Source organism: Lampris incognitus, chromosome 5 (assembly GCF_029633865.1).
Source record: "Lampris incognitus isolate fLamInc1 chromosome 5, fLamInc1.hap2, whole genome shotgun sequence".
Classification (NCBI taxonomy): domain Eukaryota; kingdom Metazoa; phylum Chordata; class Actinopteri; order Lampriformes; family Lampridae; genus Lampris; species Lampris incognitus.
The window spans coordinates 24413402-24435970 of record NC_079215.1 but is presented as its reverse complement, the minus strand read 5'-3'; the positions used below and the strand labels follow the sequence as shown (position 1 = coordinate 24435970).

Below are 22569 nucleotides of genomic sequence, written 5' to 3'. Positions count from 1 at the left end.
TGGAGGTGGCAGAGTTGAAGATGCTAAGATTTTCACTGTGAGTGACGAAGAAGGACAGGATTAGGAATGATTGTTTTAGAGGGACTGCTCAGGTTGGATGGTTTGGAGACAAAGCAAAAGAGGCAAGATTGAGATGGCTTGAACATGTGTGGAGGAGAGATACTGGGTATATTGGGAGAAGGATGTTGACTATGGAGCTGCAAGGGAAGAGGAAAAGAGGGAGGCCAAATAGGGGGGTTTATGAATGTGGTGAGAGAGGACATGCAGATGGCTGGTGAAGCAGAGGAAGATGCGGAGGACAGGAAGACATGGAAACTGTTGATCCGCTGTGGTGACCCCTAATGGGAGCAGCCGAAAGTAGTAGTAGTAGTAGTAGTAGTAGTAATAGTAATAGTAGTAATTCTCTTCTGAGAAAATTTGAAGCAAGAAATCAGTGGTGTACATTTCAAATATTTGCCTGTTTTGGAAACGTGATGCCAATTTATAAATTTGCTCCAACTTTTATTGGAGATACATAGAAAGACCTACCAGCTCACAGTATTGCATTATACCATCAAGTCTCTCTCATCCTGGGAGACTTCCGGTTATGGCGAGGGACTAGGAGGTTGCAAATCTCAAGCTCTGCAGCTACCGCGTAAATTAATCCTACAATACTAATCCGAATCTTGTCCAAAGTCATGCAATACGTGTATAAGAGTACCCAGAACTAAAATGTCAGGGAAAAACCCGAAAGAAAAGGCAGAGAAAGAGAAGGAGAAAAGGAAATCGCGACACGAGGAAGAGGCTGAGAAAGCTAGCGACGCCATGCAGGTTGAAAATATGGCTAACGAAGAAGACGACCACGAGGAAGAAGATGACGAAATGTTAGACACAGATAAGAATAGCAACCAAGATATCGTGAAAGCCATACAGTCTTTGAAAAGTGGACTTTACAAGAAAATTGATGGAGTGCAAGCAACAATTGCGGATGTAAAGAAACAAATACAGGAATGCATGGGTCGCATGGAACAGGCCGAACAACGGATTTCTGACGTGGAGGACGACGTTAAGAAGCTAACATCCCGAGTTAGCACGCTGGAAAACACCGTCAAAAGCCTTACTGACAAAGTGGATGACTTGGAAAGCAGGAGTCGGCGAAATAACGTAAGGTTGGTGGGCCTACCGGAGAAAGAAGAGGGCCAGGATGCACCTGCATTTTTGGAGAAGTGGTTGCCGGAGGCTCTGAACATGGATCCGCGGGAGGGCTTGGTAGTGGAGCGAGCTCATAGAATCGGCGCTCCAGTAGACTCTCGCACGGGTCGTCCAAGGACATTGATAATGAGGTTCATGAACTTTAAGGACAGGGAGCGAGTACTAAAGGCAGCCAAAACCAGGGGACAGGTCCTTTACAAGAACACGCCGGTCCGTTTTCACATCGACCTCTCTGCCGGAGTGCACAAGATGCAGTGCGACTACGATCGGGTCCGGAAGAAGCTGAGAGACCGGGGGATCCACAAGCACAGAATCATCTTTCCAGCCCAGCTCCTGGTAACGCACGACGAGAGACCCCACACCTTTCAAACCCCAGCAGAAGCGGAGAGGTTTATTCAATCCCTTGGATAAGGACTGACGCAGTAGGCTATTAAGACCACTTTATTTTATTTTATTTCCATTTACACGAAAGATGTAGCTACGTGTTCGGGCTGTCGCCATTTTGTTTTTGTTTAGGCTTTATTTTTCTACCTGGACAGGACGGAGTCTCGTTTATAGCTAGACTATTCAGCTTTTGTGGAATGCCCTTAACCCTGAATGAGAGACAATGTCCAAGCACCAGCCGAAATGACATGGGCACATCCAAGTAGGCCTAGGCCTAATGGACAGAGTCATCATTGGTTTATGCGCCTGTCGGATGAAGGAAGGCCCAATGCATCGCGGACTCTTGTGACCAGGCTACAAGACTTTTCCCTCTCCTCGTCTTCCAGTCTGCATGCACGGGTTCCAGGTTTGTGTATGTGTTCGGATGGTTAATGTTATATATGCCTACATGTTGTAAGCGTTGCACAGTTCATTACTGAGGTTATGTGTGATTGGTATTTCGAAAAAGTAAGATAGCGAGCTGGAGCGAGAAGAAAAGAAAAGGTAGAGAAACACGTTTTAGCGGTAGTTAAACGTGGGGTGGGAAGGGATGTCCAGAGTTCCTGGACTTTAGGTTCGTATGGGGTTGAGGGTCGGTTTTTGTGGTTTCATTTTATTATTTATTCTTTCATCAGTGGGTGTGGTTTGTCAAAGTACTTTTTCACTACGGTTCCTAATATAACATACCGGAATCAATGTCAGAGAGTTGCAAGGTAAAATTTACTTCGTGGAATTGTAGGGGTTTGATCAAACTCACAAAGGTGAAGCAGATAATGAGCAGGATAAAATCCTTGAAATCAAAAATCGTTTTTTTACAAGAAACACACATGGTGGATGAGGATGTTCCCAAAATAGCAAGACGATGGCAGGGTCAAGTGTTGTCTGCTCCTTACACCACTCATGCTAGAGGGGTTATGCTACTAATTCATAAATCGGTTCCATTACGGGTACAGCATGTAGTTAAGGACCCTGCAGGGAGGTATATTATAGTCCAGGGTAGGTTATTATCTGAAACCTTAACTTTGATAAATGTTTACGGCCCCAATGAAGATGACTCTAAATTCTATAATAGTCTGTTTTTGACTGCTTCAAATCATCCTGGGAAATACATAATAGCTGGTGACTTTAACTGTACGTTAGATCCTTCAAAAGACAGGTCAACTGGTTTAGATGATACCCACAGTAAGTCCAGAAAGACGATACGCCATTTTATGAAGGAATTGAATCTGTTTGATGTTTGGAGGCATGGTAAACCGAACGCAGTGGAATATTCCTGCTATTCCGGTACTCTTAGAACTCACTCACGCATAGACTACTTTTTGGTTTCAGCACTACTTGTCTCCAAAATAGATGAATGTCATTATAGTAGTATAGTTCTGTCTGACCACGCTGCAGTATCCTTGACCTATGAAAATAATAACTTAGTGTGCGACCCCCCAAGGTGGCGTTTTCAACCCGGGTGGCTTGCGGATCCTACATTCATAGATTTATTAGATAAGCAGATTGACCTGTATTTTGAATGTAACAAGTCCCAGACTTCTGCTAGCACAAGGTGGGAGGCTTTCAAAGCCTTTATTAGGGGCCAAATCATTTCCTTCAACTAGTTCCAAGAAAAAGGCTACACGACTCGAAATGAAGACATTAGATGAGGAAATTAAAAAACTGGAAACAGAAATATAATAATAGAAATATACCTACAGATGTTCATGCAAGACTGCTACTGCTTAGATCATAGTACAATGAACTGGCAGCTAATAAAGCGGCTGCTGATTTAATGAGACTCAAACAGTCCTACTATGATCAGGGGGGAAAGCTCGGAAAACTTCTAGCATGGCGCATTAAACAACAACAAACAGAAAGGTCTATTAATTGTATTGAAGTCCCAAGTGGTAGAACTATAGTGGACCCGACAGAGATTAATGAAGCCTTTAGAGACTTCTACGGGAAATTATACAGCTCTGAGTGCTCTCCTAATCTGGACACGCAAACACAATTCCTAGACAATCTTAATATTCCTAAAATTTCGAAAGAGGAATGTAGAGTATTAGATCAAGATGTAACTGCATTGGAAATTGCAGAAGCAATTGGGTGTATGCAGGCTGGAAAATCAGCGGGTCCAGATGGCATCCCTATAGACATTTATAAAAAATTTCAAACCAAATTAATACCACCCCTCTTGGAGATGTTTCAGGAATCCTTTGAGAATGGTCTTCTCCCTACATCTATGAGGGGCGCCCTAATCACTTTACTCCCAAAACTGGGGAAACCAAATACAAAATGTGAAAATATGCATCCAATTAGTCTCCTAAATTCTGATACAAAAATACTCTGTAAAATTCTTGCAGGAAGATTGGAGGATCTTCTACCTAGAGCAGTGGGGGAAGACCAGAACGGATTCATTCAAGGGAGACAGGGTTTTCATAACATTAGACGAGGGCTCAATATTTTATACAGTCAGAGGGAGGCGCCTGACAGGGCCTTACTTTCACTTGATGCAGAGAAGGCCTTCGACCGTGTTGAATGGCCTTATCTGTTTGAGGTGTTAACACGATTTGACTTTGGGGATACATTTATCAAATGGGTAAGATTGCTTTGTACAGGGCTTACTGCAGAAGTTTTGACGAATAGTAAGGTTTCTAAACCTTTTAACATTTGTAGAAGTTGCCCTCAAGGGAGCCCTTTATCGTCTTTACTTTTTATCCTAGCGATAGAACCATTTGCTATAGCGGTGAGGACTCACAGCGATATTTATGGAATTCGAGAGGGACATCTGGAGCACAGGGTAACACTCTTTGCCGATGATGTGATATTAATGCTTAAAAATCTGCATACATCTATCCCAGCGCTCCTAAGCCTTATTGAAACATTTGGGAAAATATCCGGTTATAAAGTTAATTACTCCAAATCATCTATAATGTTACTGAATGAAACAGAGAGGAAGAATGGTCTTGTTTATGCTTCTACCTTCAACCCAACAGACACATTTACATATTTGGGAATAAAAATTGTCCCTGAGGTGAATAAGATTGCTCAGTCAAATTATGAGCCCATCCTGGACGCTAGTATTGCTTCGATAGAGCGTTGGACATCCTTACCTATTTCAATGATCGGCAGGATTAATATCCTAAAGATGAATATACTTCCCAAATTTCTTTATTTGTTCCAGAATATCCCCCTACCCCCTCCTTCATCTTTGTTCACGAAAATCAAGAAACTGTTTACCAACTTTATTTGGCAAAATAAACGTCCTAGATTACGCCTATCTTTACTTTATCTACCATATGATCGAGGAAGCCTGAAATGTCCAAATATTCAATGGTATTACTGGGCAGCACAATTAAGGTCGATTATGTTTTACTTCTCATCTGGAAGTCCCCCAGCTTGGATTGATGTGGAAGCCTGCTCTGTTAAACCGGGCTTACCATTGCACCTGTATTTGTATTCAGCAGACCGTAAATATCTGAAGAAAAATACAGACAACCCTATAATATTGAATATGATTGATGTTTGGTTCGATGCTTGTAAGTATTTGAATATAAATATGTCCCGGTCACGCTTCAGTCCTATTTGGGGTAATGCCAATTTCAAACCAGGGCAAAATGATAGGGGATTTAAATTATGGGCTGAAAAGGGGTTAAGGAAAGTGCAAGACATGTACAGGGAGGAGGATGAAGTATTCATGTCCTTTGAGGAAATCTCTACCAAGTATGACATTCCAAGGAATCATTTTTTCAAATATCTTCAGCTAAGGAGTTTTATATCCTGTCAAAGCCATTCATTAGACATTCCTACCATTTCTATATTAGAAGTTGCAGTCACAAAACACTGTTATGATAAAGGTTTAATTTCAACTATGTATGACTTATTTGTATCTGGATCTGATAAATCATCAGAGACAAAACTGAGATTATGGGAGGGAGATATAGAGGAGGAAATATCTTTAGAAGAATGGAGTGAGGCATGTAAAGAGGCCCAGAGACAGACAGTTAGCAGCAACCTAAAGCTTCTACAGTATAAATGGCTGATGCGTACATATATAACTCCTGTTAAATTGCACAAGTTTAATGACAATATTCCTGATACCTGTATTAAGTGTAGTGAGGCAAGGGGGGACGCTGTTTCACTGTATATGGGAATGTGTGGAAGTGAAAACCTTCTGGCAAGATGTTGTTGATATGATTGATCAAATTTTGTCAAAGAAATTACCATTGAGTCCAAAGCGTTTTATTCTTGGTTAATATCCTACCACCCCACATTTACATAGCAATGAGTTCAGATTTATAGATATGTGTATATTACAAGCAAAACGTGTAATTGCTCTTAATTGGAAAAGTGTTGATGGACCAAGAATTGGTATGTGGGTTAAAGAAATGGCTTCAAACATGTCAATGGAAAAGATAATGTATATTGTTAGACGTAAACAAAGTGTTTTTGATAAAATCTGGGGATTGTTTCTGTACTTCTTAAGACGTAATACTAATGTTGGTAACTTGCTTCAGCAAGAACAAGGTCTGGGGGAGTAGAACAACTCTATCTGATTTTTTTATATGCGTAAAAGCAACTGAAAAAAAACCACACCCTCTAATCAGTCTGTGAAAGAAATTATTGTTATTATTATTTTATTTTATTATTTTTATTAATTTAATTTTTATCTTTATTATCTTCTTTAACCCTGCTTTGAATTGTATTACTTGTTATAGGGACGGGGTTATGGGGGGGGGGTAGGGTGAAAATGTTTGCTATACTGCGCTATTACTTGTTTTGATGAAATTTGCAAACAAAATTCAATAAATATATTGCTTAAAAAAAAGTCTCTCTCATCTCAGGGGTGTCCGGGTAGTGTAGCAGTCTATTCCATTGCCTACCAACATGGGGATCGCTGGTTGAAATCCCCGTATTACCTCCGGCTCGGTCAGGCGTCCCTACAGAAACAATTGGCTGGGTCTGCGGGTGGGAAACCAGATGTGGGTATGTGTCCTGGTCGCTGCACTAGCGCCTCCTCTGGTTGGTCGGGGTGCCTGTTCAGGGGGGAGGGGGAACTGGGGGGAATAGCGTGATCCTCCCATGCGCAACATCCCCCTGGTGAAACTTCTCACTGTCAGGTGAAAAGAAGCAGCTGGCGACTCCACATGTATCATAGGAAGCATGTGGTAGTCTGCAGCCCTTCCCGGCTCGGCAGAGTGAGTGGAGCAGCGACCGGGATGGCTCGGAAGAGTGGGGTAATTGGCCGGATACAATTGGGGAGAATCCAAAAAAAAAGAAAAAAGAAATGCCCATTGTAACAGGTTGTCACATAAAATGCATCACTTCCCATGCAACATTAACATCAGCCACCAGTGTACTTACCAGTACACCAGCAATTTGAATAGGCAACAGCAAAGGATCTGAAGAGTGAAGGGTCGTTGCGTTTCGAACGGCCCGATTATAATATTAATAACAGTTAAAAATCAAAATTTCACCATGCAAAAAGTTATCACATGGAACTTTAAAATCACAGATTTGTTTTTCCTACAACACAGCAAGCAGGAAAATTTGGTTAGGCTTGCAACTTTCAGCCTAATAAGTTGAAGCAATTTGTAAGAAGTCTTGCAGTATTTATCAGCTCTTTGGAGGAGTGGACCGTAATAGGAGGATACGAGAAAATATTATCAAAGCAAACTTAGAAGGGAAGTGGAACACAGTTGGTTGTGGCTACACTTTTAATAATTTATTAGTTGTAAAAGTGGAGTTATCAAACATAGCAAGATAGTGAGTCGGAGAGAGAAAAAAATAATATATATACGTATATATATATATATATATATATAAATAATATTTTTCAACTGTTTCAGACTTCCTCTGTCCTGTTGTAGGTAATCGTTGGCAGCTCTTGCTTCTGAAGACAGCCTTAATATTTAATCAAAACGAGGGTTAATTACTGTGTCAATGTGTGCAATTGGGTGCATTCATGTATGTATGCCTGTTTTTGTGTGTGTGTGTGTGTGTGTGAGAGAGAGAGAGAGACATGTGTCATCCTTTCTATCTATCTGTCTGTCTGTCTACTTTGAGTTGCATGACTCTTTGTGTGCCTTCCTTCCTGAGCTATCAGCTGGCTATTTCAGATGCTGAAGAATCTTCCTTTGGTGTGTCTGCATCAGTCTGTTTCAACCTCCCTTCCACCTCGGCAGAGTCACTCTGCTGTGATGACACTCTGCTGTGATGAGGGTGGCGGTGGTGCTGTTGCTGTGTTGATTCTGTTTTGTGCTCATTCTGACGATAATTGCTGCCCAGACCAGAATAGAGGACTTAGTTTATGCTCATACTCGTCTGGACACACAGCACTAATTGTTATTTATCCTTAATTGTGGTTTTACACCAACACATTTTTGATACTAAAAACATCCAAGTTGTCAGGCTGACACGTATGCATGTGCATGGCTGCATGTACACACAAACACGTACACACACATTCACACACATCCTCCACGTCACCCTCCCATGTCCACTAGCACCTCGCCCACTTTGAGCCTGGTGTCTTTGATATCCTATTCCTATGATACCCACAATCCCATAGGGACACTTCCTGTCTCCCCCCCCCCCCATCCCATTAATATACAGGAAAACAGCTGAGTTTCAAACAAGTCCACTATAGCATTCTTAAAATGAAGTAAAAATTGCCTGGGGAAAAAATGTGTAATAGGTAAATTAGAAGGAGAGGGGAAAGGGATTGAAATGCCCATTGTTATTGCAAGTTATTACGCATTACCCTTTTTTAAGAGAGATTTAAAAGTGGATTTAAGAGAAAACATGAGGGAGGCTGATGATATCCACCCCACCGTTCGAATTTCTGGCAGTGCATAGAAGAAGGTGAATCTACACAATTAGCATGCAAATAGGAGACACACACACACACACACACAACAGACCGCATCAGCTAGGTCATAATGAAGGCTTTCTGTTGATTGCTCTGATTATAAGTGACTTTAGAGACAACCGTTTTTCAAATGGCTGAAGTAAATGGTTCCCCTGCGGTTACTAATAATGTCACCTTGTGCAGAGGAGAAATGCTGATAAGATGTTAAAACACCATGACAGTAAAACTACTGGTCATGGAGATGTTTAGGAAAGTTGCAGGACAGTCGTTCAAGACTCTTGCCTTCTCTGAGGCCACTGATGGCAAAGTCAGTCAGTTATTTGTGGAGGTGTTATTAGGAGGGAAATTACTCTGATGGTGTTAACCACTACTGGCACCAGAATTACATTTTAGTCAATGACCTATTGTAAAAAGAGACAGTTTAATGGTTTCGTGAACAAAAAGGTGGTTCATAGTAATGGGTGATCCTGAAAACAGTCCAATAGGAATAATTCTGAGTAACTTGTTTGTACTTTCTTTTTTTTTGTCTGTTTCTATAGGCTTAAGCCCTTCACTTCATATAAGCTACGGATGCTGGCCACCAACGACATAGGAGATAGCCCCCTTAGCAAGGAGACAGAGGCGGTCACAACCCTACAGGATGGTTAGTGAGGAGGAGAAGACTTGGGTAGAGGTTGAAGAATGGGGTTATTTGAAGGACAGCAGGGAGAGAAAGACTGCTTGGAGGGGGAAGGAAGGACATATTTTCATCTTGCTCTCTTTCTCTCCCCTTCTCGCTATCTCTCCCTTTCCTTCTAGTACCTGATGAGCCTCCAATCATCCTTGCAGTGAAGCCATCCACCACGACTTCGGTTCTGGTGCAGTGGAAGGTAAACACTCCCACATACTCTTAGTATCACACGTTTCAGACTCGTGACTCTTGGAGGCCTGCACAAACAAAAACACAAAATGAAGTGCAATGTAGATAGGATCCCCTGCAGGCTTGTCCACTGTTTTGGACTTGTCTGTGTCTTGTGTAAGTGTGTGTGTAAGTGTGTGTGTGTGTGCGCGCGCGTGTGTGCGCGTGTGCATACCTATATTTGCTGGGACCATGATTCCCCACAAATATTGGAAAGTGAGGAGCTTTGTAATAAATGGAGACATTTGGCTAATTCCTCAGCTTCAAGGGGCTATTTTAGGGTCAGGATTTGGGTTTAGAATGAAGTTAAAGATTAGGTTAAGGCTTGGGTAAGGGTGAAGGTCAGGTATGTCGTTCTGATGGTTAGGGTAAGGGGCTAGGGAATGAACAACATATCAACGAAGTGTACTCGCAGCTATAGAATTACCAGTGTTTTGTGTGTGTGTGTGCGTGCGTGTGCGCGCGCATGCACCTATGCCTTCCTCTGTGCATTTGTGAGTGAGCGAGTGCTTGGGTGTCTTCTGCGTGTGTGAATATATGCATGTTTTATATATTTATTTGCAGTTAGCATCTTTTATTGATTGAATGTGGGATCGTCAGAGGTCAATACAAATAAACAGAGAAAAAGAAAGCGAGCAAGCCGGACAGTACGGAGAGACAAACAAATGAGAGAATCAGCTGGAGAGATGTCGGGGAACAAGAGATGCAGGACCAACTTTTCTAAGAATAAAAAAGAAAAGGCTGGGGGAGGTTGTTAGAAAGGAATGGAGGATGTACATGGCACCAGCAGCTAGCTTTCTGCTTTACCTCACTCCCACCATTCAATTTGGAAATGTCTTTGTTTCGGCTCCACTGGCCTTAACGTCAAAGCAGGAAAAAAAAATATTAAAAAAAAAAGGAAACACAAGTCCAGACAATTTCATCATGCTGTACATGAGCGCCTGAGCCGTTGAAGCATCACTTAGTCTTTGTGGGTTCATGCTGTACCAATCCTCTCTCCTTTTAAAGTAGAATATTTTGATACAAGGCTGCTCTACCTGCCTGTCAGTGGTCTGACAGGCAGGTACTCCCCACAGTCCACACAAAGACAAAGACCATGGGCACCGTAGTAATTATTCAGGGGAAATGGGTAGCTGGGGCTGCTGCAAGCTGTCACAATTTTATGGAATTTCCATCTATTAAATGGTTTTAATGTACTATGTGTGTGTGTGTGTGCTCGCCTGTCTGTCTGCCTGTCTGTCTGTCTGTCTCTCTGTCTGTGTACATGCTTGTTTCTATGTTCTCAGCGTCCCAGTGATGAGAGTGTTAACGGGGTGTTGGTTGGGTATCGGCTGTACTACAGAGAGCTCCTGGCAAACAACACCCCTCCCACTGAGAAGGAATTTATGTCATCCAAAAACAACTCCACAATAAATGCCTTCATCACTGGTGAGTTATACTATTCCTACTGAATTTTTTTTAAATAAATGTAGAGCACCTTATTTAAAAAGTTTACAAAGTCCATTTAGAAATGTGTGTCCTTGTATCTCTCCCTGTGATACATGTAAACTAATTTTTCTGACTTAAAGCGCCACAAAGTGCAGTGTAGGGATAGCATGTTGCAGGGATGGTCACCGGACACTTCTTCCTTAACCCCAAAACCAACTCCATTCTTCTGTTAGTACACGGATATGCACAGCAGACCTTGAAACATGAAAGACTGGGGCGTCTGGGTGGCATGGTGGCCTATTCCATTGCCTACCATCACAGGGATCGCCGGTTCAAATCCCCTTATTACCTCCGGCTTGGTCAGGCATCCCTACAGACACAATTGGCCATGTCTGTGGATGGGAAGCCGGATGTGGGTATATGTCCTAGCGCCTCCTCTGGTTGGTTTGGGCTGCTGTTCAGGGGGGAGGGGGAACTGGGGGAAATAACGTGATCCTCCCACGTGCTACATCCCCCTGGCGAAACGCCTTACTGTCAGGTGAAAAGAAGCGGCTGGTGACTCCACATGTATCGGAGGAGGCATGTGGTAGTCTGCAGCCCTCCCCGGACTGGCAGAGGGGGTGGAGCAGTGACCGGGATGGCTCGGGAAGAGTGGGGTAATTGGACAAGTACAACTGGGGAGAAAAAGGGAGAAAAATCCCCCCAAAAAAAAAGGAATATGCAAGACTGACTTCTTGCTTAACTTGGACTGACAGATGAGCAATTATGAGTACTATCAAGTTACATTAGGCCTCACAAGTTCATTCCAGTAGATGAAATAATTTCTCCTGAAACACAATATAAACTGGCTTGATTAAAATGTTTAAAAATGGCAGTAGAGTCAGGGTCAACTCGACTGATGCATTGATTTATTTGCCTTCCATCTTTCTCTTACTCTTCTCCAGCAAAAAGCACCTTCAAGACAGTCAACAGTGCCACACTAACTGAGTTTGAGTTGACACGTAAGTGCTTTAAAATGAAGCTGCCTGGGCCAAGCCAAAACTTCAAACATCTTTTTGGTGTGTCAGTTCGTTGTTTCAAAAGCAATAACCACTCCTCCTTGAAGTAACGTCGATGCCTAGAAGCAGAAGTCATAGTGATGGCAAACGGCAGTCACATAAGCTAAACATGGTTTCAAAGGGCACTGTGTATTAAATGCTTAATTTCCTAATTTCTCCACAGAGCTGAAAAAGTTCAGACACTACCAGATTGTTATGACAAGTTACAACATTGTTGGTGAGAGCCCTCCCTCTGAACCGGTGGAGGTGTCTGTCGGAGAGGCAGGTAGGTGGCGTCTGGAGACTGACTAATTGGTCAGGGTCACAGAAAGTTGAATCCGTTCATCTGGACGCAGTGTTTATCGTGAGAGAAACGTTTCATCACTCATCTAGGTGTGACCTCTTCAGTCTCAACTGACTGCAGGTGCAGCTGCCTAAGCGTAAACCAGCGGTGATTCCGTATGTGGCGGGAGTTTCCGAAAAGTTGACTTGTGTATTTTCTAAACACCATGTCTCAGTTGCTTTCAAACCCCAAAACACGCTGCGCCAGAAATTGGTCCACCCCAAGGATCGGGTCCCCCGGCACAAACAGAGCAATATAGTGTAGGCTGTTAACACTTGAACAGCCAAGGCCGTCATTTTGACAATTTTAGATTTTCAAATTTTAATAACTGTGAAGAAAAAAAAAAGATACAGACCTGCTGGTCCGTGAGTGCTCCTAAAATTGCATATATTTGCATTAAAATGAGTTTTAGATCAGTTGCACACAAAAAAAGTTATGATAAGATCTACCTAAAATGACTGTGAGCCGTCAAAATGACGGCGCATAATTTGCGCGTCATCGTGCACGTCATGTCACTATTTACAACGTGTGTTGGTTGCATCATTTCCTGCATGAAGTTCATTGCTCTGTCCTAGAAACACTAGCGTTCTCCAGTGCAGAGTAATAGTCTAAACTTGATTTCTGATTATTGCAAACATGTCTGGTTACTGACGCTGTTTCAGACACACCATGACTACCACCGAAGCATTGCAGTATTACAGGCGTTGGACAGCGGCGATTTTAACTTGTTTGAAAAATAGTATTAAAGTTCTTAAAATTTTAATCTTGGTGTCAGTCGTTTCTGAACAGACATACTAACATATGCAATGCATTAATATCTCCATTGGGTATTTATCTTGACAGAATATAGAGTTTAAAAGCCGGCGGCCATGTTGACAGCCCATGGTTGTTTTGGTAGGGGTGAAATCCCGGTCGTTCTAGTGTTAAGTGCTGCAGGATTGCCGTGTACGTTGGGGGAAACTAAACAGATGCTGGCCAAGAGGATGGCACAACACAGGAGAGCTAACACATCAGGCCAGGACTCCGCAGTCTACACCCATCTTCAGGCCAGTGGCTGCTCTTTCAATGATGAGGGTGTGCTCTTCCTTGATAGGGAGGAACACTGGTTTGAACGGGAAGTCAAAGAGGCCATCTATGTGACGAGGGAACGACCATCCCTAAACTGGGGGGGGGGGGGGCTAAGAGTACATGTGTCGCCATCTTACAGTGCTGTGATTGCAAACATTCCCAAATCCCATGTGAATAGTACACATGGCCACTGAAACTCTAGTTAAAGGTCACGCCCATATTTGCATATGAAACTGTTCATTGGTTTCAGTCGTTATGCCGCTGTATTGTTTATAAGGGTGGAGATACCCGTAGTCAGTTGAGACTGAAGAGGTCACTTATAGATGAGTGATGAAACGTTTCTCTCAATAAACGTGTCCAGATGAACTGATTCAACTTTCTGTGATGTCCTTACCTGGATTATTGAGCATGCATAAAGACAATCAGTAAGGGTATTTGTCAATGTCTGATGAACTCATCATAGTCAGTGATGAGTAATACTTAGAGTACAATAGACAAAGACTGATTAAGGTATATAGGATTAGTCCCTGACCATAAAGTTTTATCTCCCTACCTCAAATATGAAACATTTTTTTATTATTATTACGTTATTACATTGGTCAACTTGGAATGGAAAAGCTTTTTCCTGCCCTTCGTCTCTTTCCATACCTAGTGTAACTGTACATTCACTCATTGCCTTCGTTTCACTGTTGGGCTCTTCTTTCCTTTCCTACCCCTGCCCTACCTTTCTCTCCCTCTCCTTTTCTCCTGGAGTGACATTGCCTTTGAAAGGCTGAATGGCATCCTCGAAAATAGTGTGTGTGTGTGTGTGTGTGTGCGCGCGTGCGCGCACGTGTATATATGTGCACTCTCGAATGTCATCAGTTGTGTGAGGTCATCCATTTTGTAGTGACAGCCCATCCTTGTTTAACTTTCACCAGAGAGTCAAGCCATGAATCCATTAGACAGACAGGAGTGCAAATAACCTCCCCACATATGCACGCGCACACACACATATGCACACCACACACACAATGCTGTTAAAACGGTGATAAAGTGCTATCCAGTCACAAGGCATACACATTCTGATATTAATGTTCATATTAACAGCCCTATCTCACTCACAGTGACAGCATAATCTCACAATCCCCACCTTCAATCAGACCAATTTTGTCCAACCATTCAAAAAGGTGTGTGTGTATTAAAGATCTTGATAGGCCACACACATCACAGGGAGTGAGAAGTGAGAATGAGGAGGGGAAAGAAAGAAAAAGCTGCAGGGGGATGATGAAATGGGTTGATATGCCCTTTATTTTATTAGCCTTGGGCATATAATGGTGTGATGCGTGTGTGTGTGTGTGTGTGTGTGTGTGTGTGTGTGTGTGTGTGTGTGTATACGTATGTATGTGTCTGTGTAACATGTTAGGGTAATCAGGTAGTGCCTCGGGGCTGTTTTAATTGGAAGGAAAGAAACCAGTGCTTTTTTCACCAACCACCACACCACTCAGCTATACATTTTCTAACTGTCTAACCACACCCTCCTCCCCATCTCCAGCTCCATCAGTGGCCCCACAGTCTATCAAAGTGTCAGCTGTGGCTCCCACCATCCTGGAGCTGACCTGGGACATACCCCCTCTCGAGACCCAAAATGGACTGATCCAGGGATACAAGGTGACAACAGACAGACTGACACAAATACAAATACACACAAGGCCCCTACAAAGGGTGATTTTGGGAGTGTGTGCACCACACAGAATTGAAACACACATGTCATCAGGCGACACGGTGGCGCAGTGGTTAACGCGGTTGCCTCACAGCAAGAAGGTCCTGGGTTCGAGCCCCAGGGTAGTCCAACCTTGGTGGGTCATCCCAGGTCGTCCTCTGTGTGGAGTTTGCATGTTCTCCCCGTGTTTGCGTGGGTTTCCTCCGGGGGCTCCGGTTTCCTCCCACAGTCCAAAGACATGTAGGTCAGGTGAATTGGCCATACTAAAATTGCCCCTAGGAATGAATGGGGTTTGTGTGTGTGGGCCCTGTGATGGTCTGGTGGCCTGTCCAGGGTGTCTCCCCGCCTGCTGCCCAATGACTGCTGGGATAGGCTCCAGCATCCCCGTGACCCTGAGAGCAGGATAAGCGGTTAAGATAATGGATGGATGGATGGATGTCATCAAATAGTTATGAACGATCTTGTAAAAAGAAATACAAAAAAGACACTCCCTTTCTCTTTCCCTCACCCTCCATTTCTTTCCCGCAGTCTTAGAAGGATTTTGCTTTATTGCCCCCTTAAAGTGTCTTAACAGAGAAATGACAAAGAACGGAGTGAGAAAGTGAAAGAATTTGAATGGTTTGAAATCCCTCCTCTTTCCATGCGCTCGCCTCACCTCCACTGCCACTCCTACAAACTTCAAACACAAGGTTATCTGTCCTGTTGGAGACACATTGATTTCTCTGGGAGGAAAAAAGGGGGGGGTGTAATATTTGCAAAGTGAAGAGATGAGACGAGCAAGTGATCCCTGTAGAATCCCGATTAGAGGAGAGAATCGAGGGAATAAGTTAAACTCCCTGAGACGAATGTGCGCTGGGGAAGGCATGGAGAGGAGAGGGTGTTAAAGAGATTAGGGAAAGAGAGGGAGAGTAAAGAAAGAATGTTTAATGAATTTATAGGAGCTGATTTCGGTTGACCCTTCTGCATTATAAGAAGAGTGTCTCAAAGGCCGCGATTTGGTTTTGAAGCCGAGCTCACTCAGTCTAAGTTTGCTGGTGTTTGTGTGATGGCTCAAGTTAGAGATAAAAATTATAACAAGCGCGCGTTTCTGTAAATTAAAACCGCATTCAGGTTTTTGTGAAACCTCCTTTTTACTTGTATACATGGGCTGTGACAGGTAACATGTTTAAAGTGCACTCATTCAGCTTTGTGAATATAAACCACAAATCAAAAGAGACACCTTGCTCTTCCTCACGCAGGACAAGCAAATTCAAACAGAAATGCAACTGAAGGGGGCGTCCAGGTGGCATGGCAGACTGTTCCATTTCCTGCCAGCATGGGGATCGTTGGTTCGAATCCCCATGTTGCCTCCGGCTTGGTCGGGCATCCCTGCAGACACAATTGGCCGTGTCTGTGGGTGAGAAGCCGGATGTGGGTATGTGTCCTGGTCGCTGCACTAGCACCTCCTCTGGTTGGTCGCGGCACCTGTTCAGGGGGGAAGGGGAACTGGGGGGAATAGCGTGATCCTCCCACGCACTACATCCCCCTGGCGAAACTCCTCACTGTCAGTTGAAAAGAAGCGGCTGGCGACTCCACATGTACCGGAGGAGGCATTTGGTAGTCTGCAGCTCTCCCCAGATCAGCAGAGGGGGTGGAGCAGTGACCGGGATGGCTTGGAAGAGTGGGGTAATTAACTGGATACAATGTGGGAGAAAAGGGGGGGGATCCCAAAAAAATAAAAATAAGAAAGTAACAGGTCCCCCAGCATGTTTTCCAATACCTTCATGACATGGTTCACAGGAGATAGGGTTTGCTGCGATCTCTTTATACTTCCCTAAACATGACAATTGCAAGCCAGGACTTTGGGAGGGCCGGGCATCACTAGTTGGAAACAGTTGGAAAAAAAAGTCCTAGCCAATCAGTATGGCGTCTGTGTTTTTTTAAAAGTGGAGGCCGTTGAGTCAATATTATCATCATCTATACCCGCTTAGTCTAATTCTGGGTTGGGGAAGGCTAGACCCCACCCAGTAGGCATTGGATGAAAGGGAGGTGGACACCCTGGACCGGTTGCCAGTCCGTCACAGACCCATACACAGAGTCACTCACTTCCAGTTCCACCATGACGAAGGGGCAGGACCAGAGGGGGGGGGGGGAAGCTAGATCTGCTATTTCAAAGCAGAGAACAGAAACAAATGAAAATTAATCAATGGTGTTTATGACGGAAAAAAACGTTTATTTGGTATTCTATTCTCAACAACATGATTAAAGAGAAACCAGTGTCAACATTTTTTTTTCCTCCCCAATTGTACTTGGCTAATTACCCCACTCTTCTGAGCCATCCCGTTCACTGCTCCTCCCTCTCTGCTGATCCGGGGAGGGCTGCAGACTACCACATGCCTCCTCTGATACATGTGGAGTCGCCAGCCGCTTCTTTTCACCTGACAGTGAGGAGTTTCACCAGGGGGACGTAGCGCGTGGGAGGATCACGCTATTCCCCCTCCCCCCCGAACAGGTGCCCCGACCGACCAGAGGAGGCGCTAGTGCAGTGACCAGGACACATGCCCACGTCCGGCTTCCCACCCGCAGACACGGCCAATTGTGTTTGTAGGGACACCCGACAAAGCCGGAAGTAACATGGGGATTTGAACCAGCGATCCCCATGTTGGTAGGCAATGGAATAGACTGCTATGCTACCCGGATGCCCCAGTATAGAAATATTTATTTTGTCATGACACTTAACCTCATTGCACAGCAACAACTCCTTTTCTTTGAAAAAGTTCTCCAGTGGAAACATGACCCCTAAATGTGCTGAAGAGGCATGAGAGTTATAAATTGCATATTTCACTAAACAGTTGCCAACAGCCCATAGTAAGAGCAAAAATTGCATTATCCATCTGAGGGGGACTCGCAGGGATTCAACCACTGAATTTTACATTTTCACACTATGCTTAATTGTTGTAATTTTTTTATGATTTTTATTGGTTTAATACTCAAGTCTCTCAAGCCTTGCCGAACGCATTTTTAATTTTTGAGTCCCCGTAGAGATGTACCAGTTAAAATGTGCTAGTTAAATCATGTGGAAAGGTTGTTGAGTTAATCTCTAGGTCCATGAGTTTCTTTGCAACTAAAAGGAAAAAAAACTGCCTTTTTTTTTTTAGATTTAAACTTGAAGAGTAATTGTACACTTAAATTACACATCTATGGGGGGCGTCCGGGTGGCGTGGCGGTCTATTCCATTGCCTATCAGCACGGGGATCACTGGTTTGAATCCCCGTGTCATCTCCGGTTTGGTTGGGCGTTCCTACAGACACAATTGGCCGTGTCTGCAGGTGGGAAGCCGGATGTGGATGTGGGTATGTGTCCTGGTCGCTGCATTAGTGTCTCCTCTGGTTGGTTGGGATGCCTGTTTAGGGGGGAGGGGGAACTAGGGGGAATAGTCTGATCCTCCCACACACTACGTCCCCCGGCAAAACTCCTCACTGTCAGGTAAAAAGAAGCGGCTGGTGACTCCGCATGTACCGGAGGAGACATGTAGTAGTCTGCAGCCCTCCCCAGATCGGCAGAGGGGGTGGAGCAGTAATCGGGATGGCTCGGAAGAGTAGAGTAATTGGCCAAGTACAATTGGGAGGGGAAAAAAGGGGGGGGGGATTACACATCTCCATCCATCCAGCCATCCATCCATTCATTATCCGAACTGCTTAGCCTGCTCTCAGGGTCATGGGGAAATTACACATCTATGAGCACAAAATAAAATATTCCTTCATTTTAATTAAAGCTTTCTGCACTAGAAGATCAGAAATCTGTCAGCAATCTAATGCTCCAAACATTGAGCATAAAACAATAAAAAAAAGAGATTTCGCATACACTCTGGTGATTGTAACTTGATGGTTTGATAATTAGCTATTCTTCCAATGTTTCCACACCATGACATTTTCCTCATGGATACAGAGTTGGAATTGGTGCTTCAGGCTGTGCTCCAAATCCTCAGGGCAAGATGAGCAATCACAAAATAGGTTATGTCTGTCCAGCATTATTACACCTCAACCTCGCCAACCGGATAGTTTAGCTGTGTGAGATGCTTCAAGAGAATTATGCATTTCTATATGGGTTATTTTGACTCGCACTGTCATTACCAGGAATGAAGTGTCTTTTGACGCGCTTTAGCCTTTTCTTTTCTTTTTTCACAGGAGGTAATTTCCTGATTAATTGGCTCTGCGCACACACACAAAGGCTGTTTTAAAGAAATATTCTTTTTTCAAGGTTGATGTATTAACACAACTCTCAGATTACACATAAAAATGTAAATCTGAGCTAAGAAATTTGTGCTGTCCTCAGTACCGACTGCCACCATAAATGATTCCTCAAAAATAATAACCACAGCATCAGATCGAACTATAATTTCAAAATGTAGTACACATTTGAAAATCAAGTTTGTCTTATGTAAATACAGCAATTTCAGCAGTCATCTAAGTGTGAAATTCATGTTTTTTGAATTGCAAGCCTGGGACTTTACTTGCAGAATAGTCTTTAGATTGCTTTCATCACAACTGGCATGATAACCAGGTGATAACTTTACTTGTTTTAATTTCCAGGGCATAAACAAAATGCATAATCTTCCTTAAACTAGCTAGTGTCATCAATAGCCTATGAATTATGTGATGCACTTCCACAATGATTTGTCCAACCAGCAGAAGAAAAAGGCTGAACATGTCGTATAGGCCCACAGAAGTCTTCTTAAAATGCTGTGCATTCACAACGTGTCTTCTTTAACTGTTGTTAATCGTTAGTTTATTTGAACAGGTTAATGTGATCAAGCTCACTGATATAGAGTGACATTTATAACTGTCATTTCCTATTGGAGTTGAATAATTGATCAAATCATGGCCGCTAGCCATACCAACATGTACCCTGGCTCTGCCAAATGACAGAAGCTAAGCAGGTGTGGGATTGGCTAGTACTTGGATGGGAGACCTCCTGGGAAAACTGAGCTGCTGCCGGAAGTGGCGTTGGTGGGCCAGCAGGGGACAGTCTTCCCTCTGGTCCTAATACAGACAACAAATATCAAATCCCAGTGCAGTGAGAGGGACACTGTGCTGGAGGAGGTGCCGTCCTTCAGATGAGATGTTAAACTGAGCTCCTGACTCGCTGTGGTCATTCAAGATCCCATGGCACTTATCGCAAAGAGTAGGGGTTCCCCGGTGTCCTGGCAAAATTCCCAACCTGGCTGTCTCCATCTGGCGACCTAATCATCCCGCCATGTAATTGGCTCAGTGATTCCTCCCTCTCTACCTCAAGCTGATGTGTGGTGAGCGTTCTGACACAAAATGGCTGCCGTGCATCACCCAGGTGGGTGCTACACTTAGGTGGTGGTTGAGGCGAGTTACCCCCTTCAATTTGAAGCACTTTGGGTGTCTAGAAAAGCACGATGTAAATGTAATGATTGTTATTATTATTAAAATTTACGGTGAATTGAGTTGTTACCAAGTACAGGATGAAAGACATAGTTTTATTACTGTGGCAAATTTATCACAGCTTGATAATCTCCTTTATTTGCACAAACGACACCTGTAATATACCTTTTTACTATACCATGTATTAAGTCAGGGACTAAAATAGACACGCGCTCCACTCAAGGTAAACCTCATGCATAGCTACAACAGTGCTGATTAGAATAGTGATATATTCCAGGTTCTTTTTTTTGTGATTTTGCCAACACCACTGTCTTTACTGTTTCTCTGTACCCAATAAAACAGAACATCTGTCTTTAAGATGAATCAAAGTGACCTCAGAGGCAAATGCCAGAAAGTAAACAAGATAAATAATATATGACATAGAGAGGAAGTGAACAGGTAGTATTTGTCAGGAGGGGGGAACCGAATCTGTGTTGGTCACTTGTTTCCTTATGTTGCAGATTCACTACTGGGAGAGGGACAAACAGAACCAAAGTGAAAAGGTGAAGGTGATTTTTGTCCCTGAAACCCGGGTGCGCCTGGTAAACCTCACTAGCTACACCCCTTACCTGGTCACCTTAACTGCCTTCAACATAGCTGGAGATGGCCCGCCCAGCGAGCCCCGGGGGGCAAGAACCCTGCAGTCTGGTAAGGGAAAGAGTCTGGAAGGATGGGGCTATATGAAGGAAGCATCATTTACTATTCTCTAAACAAATCACATATCATTACTTGTTTTTCCTTTATATTTTTTTTCATTTTCGCTCAATTTGTTTCCATCATGTTCCGTACATCTCTAGCTCCCAGTCAGCCCAGCTTCCTGTCCTTCTCAGAGGTGACAGAAGGAAGTGTCAATGTGTCCTGGGGACCTCCTCTTGCTCCTAATGGACAGCTGGAGGGATACAGGGTGGTCTACCAGCCCACTGCTCCTGTACAGGGTACACAATTACACACACACACACACACACACACACACACACACACACACACACATTTTGAGGATAACCCTCCTCTTTCCTGTCTATGTTGAGGGCAGGAGTGAGCAAAGTTGTGACAGTGGATGTGAAGGGGAGCTGGCAGCACTGGCTAAAGGTGCGAGACCTGACAAAAGGAGTAACCTACACTTTCAGCATCCAGGCTCGCACAGTCAGCTATGGACCACCAACATATGCCAACATCACTGCAGATCCACTACAAGGTAAGCAGAGACATAATTTAGTTGGTGTGTGTGTGTGTGTGTGTGTGTGGCACGCATATGCGCACTAAAGCCTCTATTAATAAATACATTGGTTGGGGAGTTGAAGGTTTGGTGGAATTGAGTTTGGGGGGAATCTCACACTCTGCTTTTCCCTATTGTAGGCACTCCTGGTCCGCCTAAGGAGATGTCCATCACCAAGTCCTCTTCCACCCTTACTATCCATTGGTCAGAGGGGGAAACAGGGGCGGGGCCTATCATTGGTTATGTTATTGAGGCACGTCCCTCAGGTAAAAAAAAAAGAAAGAAAAAAAAGACAAATGTCACAGCTTAACTATGGCAATACATTTTAATTATTATTTTATAAAACAGTTCATCATCATCAGTGGTACTAATTCTCTCTCTTTGATATCTTACCACCTCTTCCTGTCTCTCACTTTACATTCCCTTCACCACTTGGGTCTTTCTGTCTTGCTCTGTCCCTCCCTCTTGTTCTCGTTCTCTCCCTTACATCCCTTTCTTTTTCTCCAGATGAAGGAGTATGGGATTCCTTCATCAGACTCCTCCCTCCCAGCAGCAAGTCTGTTTCCGTGCCAATGGAACGGCTGAAGTCGGGGATCAGCTATGAGTTTAGGGTTATTGCACTCAATCGCTATGGATATGGAGAGCCAAGCACCCCCTCCACCGCACTGGCTGGTAAATACAGACACAGTCAGTACATACATGTGGCCTGTGCAAACATAAATGCATGATGGCACACTCACACAGAGGCATTAAAAGTGTATGTGTGCACATATGCACACACCCTAACATGGACGCATATATGCGCACACACAGGTGGAAATGATTCCTATTAATTAAAGACATGAAATTTTTTTTTACCTTAGCCTGCTTTAAAACAGACACGTTTTGGTGATAGTATGATATCGTCAGTTACCACAGCATCTGATCGAACTATAATTTCAAAATGTAGTACACGTTTGAAAATTAAGTTTGTCTTATGTA

General features: G+C 43.6%; 1 protein-coding gene across 1 annotated transcript in view; it reads left to right on the top strand.

Moving 5' to 3' along the window:
* LOC130112914 (protein sidekick-1-like) overlaps positions 1-22569 on the top strand; it is a 329381-nt gene that overhangs the window by 296641 nt on the left and 10171 nt on the right. Inside the window, exons 32-42 of the mRNA XM_056280437.1 lie at positions 9007-9110; positions 9266-9336; positions 10652-10793; positions 11738-11794; positions 12015-12116; positions 14776-14891; positions 20834-21020; positions 21170-21307; positions 21406-21567; positions 21729-21854; positions 22096-22260. Coding sequence (XP_056136412.1) covers positions 9007-9110; positions 9266-9336; positions 10652-10793; positions 11738-11794; positions 12015-12116; positions 14776-14891; positions 20834-21020; positions 21170-21307; positions 21406-21567; positions 21729-21854; positions 22096-22260 — 1370 coding nt within the window. The remainder of the gene's footprint in view (positions 1-9006; positions 9111-9265; positions 9337-10651; positions 10794-11737; positions 11795-12014; positions 12117-14775; positions 14892-20833; positions 21021-21169; positions 21308-21405; positions 21568-21728; positions 21855-22095; positions 22261-22569) is intronic.